At 34.8% G+C, this 7,427-nt stretch overlaps 1 protein-coding gene across 1 annotated transcript; it reads right to left on the bottom strand.

The window, feature by feature from the left end:
• Positions 1–2,623: 2,623 nt before the first annotated feature.
• Positions 2,624–6,372, bottom strand: HOXA9 (homeobox A9). The gene is made up of 2 exons (XM_075316690.1): positions 5,756–6,372; positions 2,624–3,789 (listed from the first exon to the last, which is right to left on the bottom strand). Exons 1-2 carry the CDS (start codon positions 6,300–6,302, stop codon positions 3,551–3,553), a joined length of 786 nt encoding a protein of 261 aa, XP_075172805.1. The 5' UTR covers positions 6,303–6,372; the 3' UTR covers positions 2,624–3,550.
• Between the last annotated feature and the right edge of the window lie 1,055 nt (positions 6,373–7,427).

Here is a 7,427-nt window from a genome sequence, read left to right as displayed (position 1 = left end):
ATCCAATGTATGATACATAATATTGAAATACGAGAAAAGTATAAACATACATGAAAAAGAAAAAAAAGACCAACATCCAAAGATATCATAAAAATTATATGCTAAAAATAAAGATACTGAGATTTTGAGATTATATTTTATTTTTTTATATACATATATATATATATATATATATATATATATATACATATATATACCTTTTTTATGTTATTATAATATATATGTATATATATATATATATATATATATATATATATATACCTTTTATTTTTATATTTTTTTCCCCACGAAACCCATTCCTATGACTTACCATAAGAAACATTTCACAGTTTAAAGCTAGGCCGTAGGTTATGAGATAGATAGATAGATAGATAGATAGATAGATAGATAGATAGATAGATAGATAGATATTAAAAGTGAAAGTCTCAATGTAAGCAAGTTTTTCGAAGACGAAAAATGAAAATCGGAATCTTGCTTGTTTTGTGTCTAAAAAATACAGTGAGCTCTCTAAAATGTATAAAAATATTTAACTTATAACAGTTTCTCACAATCATTACATTTGAAAAAAGTATTGGAAAATATGAATGTGTATAAATATATATTTTGCTCCTCAAGAATAAATGGCAGACCAAGCACAGAAACACAATTCAATTCGTTTTGTGGAGTTATGCTGCCATCTGCTGGTGACATATATTATGTGCAGGTACTTGGAACATTAACCAACTAGTGTCTGTTAAAATGGCGCTCCTAGTTTAGGTGGCTGTATTTAGGCATCCTAAGTTATTTTGCAAGAAGAACTTGCACAAAGCTAGAATTTTGAGTGTTACGGAACAATGAAAGACAGTTATTTCCGCTCTTCGCATTATCTCAATCCGCCAGACAAAACAAATGAAAAGGCTTCTGTAGAAAATCTTAATTGCGGCTGGACAGCTATAAAGTCATTAGGAGGCGAATTCCAGACAGTTTGCAGACCAGCCATATATTACACACTTTTTGTGACCATTCTTTGAAGTTCCTTTCTGTCTGAAACAACAGAGGGCGTCCCAACAGCCCGCTCTCCGGAAAGGCTGCAATTATTTCTTCTGCTGCTCTCATTTTTACAAAGGGTCAATTACAATTTTTCTCGCAGCTATATAGAAACAAATGCAGCCTCGACTATTCAACTATATCTATCTATCTATCTATCTATCTATCTATCTATCTATCTATCTATCTATATATATATATATATATTATTTTTTTTTATTATTTTTTTGTTTTATTTATCAGCAGTAGACTTGTACCAATCTGGCATGTCCCCCAGGTCTTGCTGAGGACCCTGGAGCGGTTTACACTCCATAAATGGCTACAGCAGTAATTTTCTTTTATTGCACTATATGGCCCAGAGTTTTCCTGCACGACATCCTCTGCCTGTGTCTGGACTTGTTTCTTGATTTGAGCTGTTTTACCACCTTTGCTTTCAAACTATGTAATTTCTGTGTAAGAAAATGCTTTAAAGTATGATGTTTATGCTGAAGCCTACATTTTTTTAGCACAAAAGGAGCAAGTACTAACCCAATTTTTGATTTCTTGATCTAAGAAAGCATGCGTGCCTGAAAATATAAATAAATACCTTAGTGTGTGTGTGTGTGTGTGTGTGTGTGTGTGTGTGTTTGTATGTATAAAGTTTATGTGGGATTAGTATATATATTTTTTTTTTATGAGTGTGTAATGTGTTTGTATGTATAGCTGATTTTTTATGTATGTAATGTGTATATGTGTGTGGGTATATATTTGTATGTATTTATGTAGTGTGTATATGTGTGTGGTGTGTTTGTATGTGTGTGTGTGTGTGTGTGTGTGTGTGTGTGTGTGTCCATATATGTGTATGTGTGATGTATGTATGTGATGTTTGTATTTTTATAGTAATTTTTATTTACATAGGTCAAACACATTCCGCAGCATACACATATGTGTATGCTGCGGAGTATGTTTGAGCTATGTAAATAAAAAATATTATTATTTGTGTTGGTATGCATGTGTATCTGTTGTGTTTGTATGTTTGTGTGTATTTATGTAGTGTGTATATGTGTGTGGTGTGTTTGTATTTGTGTCTGTATATATTTCTGTATGTGTGGTGTGTATATATGTGTGTGTGGCATGTGTATATCCTTATATGTGGGTAATACTCTCTATATTTAAAATAAATTAAAAACGTTAAGTTCCTGATAAAATGCTATATAGAATGGCAGGTATGCCGGTATATAAGAGATGAATGCCGAAATTACATGTTTAATTAGTGCACCATCTTAACTTACCTAAAATGACATGGAAAACACAAATAACACAACCTAACCACCTAATATATGTATGCCTCTATGTATATACATCTATGTATTATATGGATATACAATATATAGATTTGTATATCCATGAACAGACAGATACAGATTAATTTATAGACTTCAAATGGAAAACAAGCACACAAAAAAAAACAAAACCTGAAATAATCTTGATCTCTCTCATTTTTTTTTTTTTTTTTACCAAAGGACATAAAATGCGATATCACAACTAACAAAAAAATATTTTTTATTTAAAACAAAAAAAAAACAAACAAAAAAAAAAGATAAATATAATTTGAACACAACAATTTGGTCAACAGGTCATGAGGTAACTATTTCAAATATATAGTAGGTTCAGCATAAATTATTTGTATTGTTTAGAGATAGAAATATACCCAATGTATTTCTATTTTTATTTCCTGTATATAATTTATTTTTAATAAATTTTACTTCCAATACAGTGAACACGAACATAACACAAGCCATAGGTAGTAAAACCTTCACTCACCATATATATATATTAATCCACATATATGTAGATCCCCCCAATAACAAAAAAAAATATCCAGGGCTCCAGAATATTTCAGACCCCCCAACTTCATCCCACCTCCTGCATATTTCCTTGTGGACGATAACCCATATATACATCTCTACAATTCATTAAAGATTGTTGGATCCTGTGATTGCCAATAACTGAGGTTGATTCTTTAGATATCAATTGCAGGTGAGCTGACCAGATATAGGGGAAATCTAATAACATTGCAGGCTGGTACTAAAGACCTAGCATTATATTAAAACAACCTGAGTTCAATGTAGTCCTAGTTTTGTACGACATCCAAACACATAACTAAAATACACAACTAAAATAAAACACATGATTCAAGTATAGCAGCAGAGGCTGCCCAGAGAACACATAATAAAATAATAATAATAATTAGAATAAACCCTACATCTTTAGAGCTAGTCTGTATAGTCAGTATATAGTTGTGCACAATGGTAAGGTAGTTTACTTGTAGAGCAGAGCAGGTAGATTACTTGTATCCCAGCCCTCCCCTAATGCCCCTTTGTGTTGTTCATAAAATAATTTAAGAAATGAAGTACCTCTTGGATAGCTCTGGTTAACCAAGGCTGTGGTGGTACTTGATTTGTTAGCATGATATACAGGATGGAGAAACACATGAGGCCCCATACAGTAGCATCCTATTGTTTGTGGCTCCATTTTATAGGATTTAATCGTCCTTTGATCGATCCTTATTAATTTTTTTCATTTTCATCCTTCTGTTTTGGAACCAAATTTTAACTTGTCTCTCCGTGAGGTTCAGCAGTCTGGCCACCTCATACCTCCTGTCCCTGGTAAGATACATGTTAAATAAAAACTCCTTCTCAAGTTCCAGTGTTTGATGCTTGGTATAGGGACATCTTTTTTTCCTGGTGGATCTTGCATGGAGCCAATTAGCAGCTGGATTATCTAGAAAGAGAGGATATTTGTGAAAATATGTATATTTTTTTATGGTCATTACTTTATTATCCTATACACGTCAGTAAAAAGTCAATAATTTAAATGCTCTGTATATGCTTTGACTATATATACCCTACCTATTAACATATTTATATAACTCTCTCTCTCTCTCTCTCTCTATATATATATAGATATAAATATATATCTATATATAGATATATATGTATGTATATATATATATATATACATATATATATATATATATCAATGTCCTTTTTAATTAATTAACACAATTATCAAAATCAAAACCATTCCCCAAAATATTTATGCATCTCCTAAACAATATTTGCCCCTTGTATCAATTACTACAGTATCAATGCCCCCCACCCAAAAAAAAAGCATTCAAATATAGACAGCTATCAATGCCCTAAGCAATATGTACCCTACTACCAACACAAGGACTGTGGCCAATACTCTGTAGTATTTTCAAATGGATGAATATACAGAGTGCTATATTTATTTATTTTTATGCACATTATACATATTCACAGCGTCAATGAAAAGGTTATTACTAATACTCAATATGCTATAATCCATACTGATCAACACATTGACTGCTAACAGTGTCCTGTACAAGCCATAACATGCATCAATATCAGATGCTAGATTAATGCATACCATGTATATGTCCAATGTAACATATATGCTCTGCATTACTGCATAAATTGTTAGATATAACATGTATGGTCTATGGCTGAGAAACGAGCACACATACTACTATATATAAATTGGTTCTAGAAACAGTCTATGTAATGTAGATAGATAGATAGATAGATAGATAGATAGATAGATAGATAGATACTGTAGATACTGTAGATAGATAGATAGATAGATAATAGATAGATAGATAGATAGATAGATAGATAAAGCGATAGATAGATAGATAGATACATAGATAGATACTGCAGATAGATAGATAGATAGATAGATAGATAGATAGATAGATAGATAGATAGATAGAGAGATAGATAGATAGATAGATAGATAGATAATAGATATATAGATGCTGTAGATAGATAGATAGATAGAGATAGATAGATGCTGTAGCTAGATAGATAGATAGATAGATAGATAGATAGATAGATAGATAGATAGATAGATATATAGATAGATAAATAGATACTGTCGATAGATAGATAGATAATAGGTAGATAGATAGGTAGATAGATAGATCGATCGATAGATAGATAGATAATAGATAGGTAGATAGGTAGATAGATAGATTGATTGATAGATAGATGCTGTAAATAGATAGATAGATAATAGATAGATTAGCTAGATAGATAGATAGATAGATAGATAGATAGATAGATAGATAGATAGATAGATAGATAGATAGATAGATATAGGGATAGATACTGTAGATAGATAATAGATAGATAAATAGATAAATTAATATATACTGTAGATAGATAGATAATAGATAGATAATAGATATTGATCAGTACCTTACATAACCTGCTTCCAGAGCCATTTACGAGCCCATACTGCTGCTATATGCGACCATATCCCAAGACTACTCTTCAATATAATATGTTATAAATATTCCTTAAATATAAAACGTCATAGTAAACACCATATTCCATTAATCTATAACAATACTCTGACTAACCCGTGAATTTACACGCAATTTGTCCTGATATATACTAGCCCACGCCCACATAGCTGTAAATGCTTTCCTATAGCCCCTCGTTGATGGTCCATGTCTGTGCATTGTGAGCCGCCATTGCTCTGGAACCATGAATGATTCCTCTTAGATGCCAGGCCACAAACTTTGTCCTCGTTTCTGGTGTATTCTGTGATATATTCTGTCATGTAGAGGCCTGAGGAGCCTCCTCTCCTCCACCATCGCTATCTGCACACTATAAGATCCTTGCTGGCCTCCACAGCTCATCAATGATCGCAGTAGACTTACTTGGGTCAATAGGAGGCTTTTCCCCATTTGTTAGGTTCTCTCCAGTGTTGGCAGCATAGGCAGCGTCGTTACTTTGCTTCTCTCTGTCAGCAGGAGAGCCACAAGCATAATCAGACAAAGACAGAGTGTGAGCATCAAACGTGGTACAGTCCCCCCTCCTGCCTGAGAGGGGCTCAGGTTTAATGCCGTAGTGCCTGCTGGAGGCTAAGCCTGGGAAGGACAGTGATCCGGCCATGGGCTCCAGCCAGGAGCGCAGGTACCTGCCATCAGAGGCAATGGGCGCCTGGTGGTGCACATAGGGGTGGTACACGCTGGAGACATTACTGGCAGGCTGAGGGTGGTGCACTGGATTCCAGGGGCTGCTAAACATGGACGATTTAGATTGAAAGCTGCATGGAGTGTACTCAGGGTGCTCAGCCCCCAGTGCAGACTGTCTTGGTGCTTGATCTAAGGAGCCAGAAGCAAACCTAGACTGCACCAGCTCCTCGCCCTCATGGATCAGGAACGAGTCCACATAATAATTGCTCAGAGTCCCAGAAGTCGTCATTGCTATGATGAGAGCAGGACCTGCTGAAATTATGAAACTGCAGATTTCATGTAACAACTTGGTCCTACAAAGAAGTACAGTCACCTAATAAGTTGCAGGCAGGACTGGCCTCCTATTGGCTGCCAGGGCCATGTGACTAAGCAGCAGAACAATAAGGAATAAATCAGTCCGCAGGCTATTAATGGCTCACTGTTTTCCAGTCATTTTTATAGCAAAGCCATATGTTTTTATGCAAAAGGATATTGAAGTTATATAATATTGTCCTCTTTAATTGTGGCCAAGTCAGATTAAAAGATCCCATTTTCCTCCATTTCTATCATTGCAGGGACTATTTTACATCATTATTAATCACACAGTAGGATGTAGGTGTTCACAGTCCTTCATCGAAAAACAGCCATAGACCCAGATATATAGCAAGGTCCCAGCCCTCCACAGTCAGCGCAGGCGATGGGCTTAATATGTGGCACTGGCGATGCTTACAAGCAGTTGTTACATTTTACTGTTCAGCTTAGGAAAGGAACAGTAAACTGGTAAAGATCCAGCAGAAGCTGCAGTAAAATGCAAATCCCTAATAAGTCTCCATAGTGCAGTTCTAGACACAGGCTGCCTGTAAATGGGGCAATCAGACTGATCCTGAGAAAGCACAAGCAGCATTCAGAAACAGCATCTTCCCAGAAACAGTACCTTACCAGAACCAGCACCTTCTCAGAAACAGCACCTTCCCAGAACCAGCACCTTCTCAGAAAGAGCACCTTCCTAGAAACAGCACCTTCCCAGAACCAGCACCTTACCAGAACCAACACCTTCCTAGAAACAGCACCTTCCCAGAATCCCAAGATTTCTACATATTATAATCCACAAGGCATTGTATGAGCCACACAGCATTTTACAGGTATAGACACACACATACCACATGTGAATCATTTGCAACTGGTCTGCAACAATCTAGTATATACAAAAACAACACCTTTTGAACACTTCTATCATTATTGCTATTTGTATATATATATATATATATATATATATATATATATATATAGAGAGAGAGAGAGAGAGAGAGAGAGAGAGAGAGAGAGAGAGAGAGAGAGAGAGAGAGAGAGAAATATATATATTAATTTTATTTTT

The sequence above is a fragment of the Anomaloglossus baeobatrachus genome, chromosome 6 (genome assembly GCF_048569485.1).
Source record: "Anomaloglossus baeobatrachus isolate aAnoBae1 chromosome 6, aAnoBae1.hap1, whole genome shotgun sequence".
Taxonomy (NCBI): domain Eukaryota; kingdom Metazoa; phylum Chordata; class Amphibia; order Anura; family Aromobatidae; genus Anomaloglossus; species Anomaloglossus baeobatrachus.
Note: the sequence above shows the minus strand (reverse complement) of the source record. Positions and strands in the feature narration are given on the sequence as shown.

Excerpts from the sequence above, each read along its gene's own strand:
- HOXA9 (XM_075316690.1), bottom strand. The coding sequence starts at position 6,302 with ATGACGACTTCTGGGACTCTGAGCAATTATTATGTGGACTCGTTCCTG. Across the intron at positions 3,790-5,755 it reads AAAGCCTCCTATTGACCCAA|ATAATCCAGCTGCTAATTGG; the intron begins GTAAGTCTACTG and ends CTCTCTTTCTAG.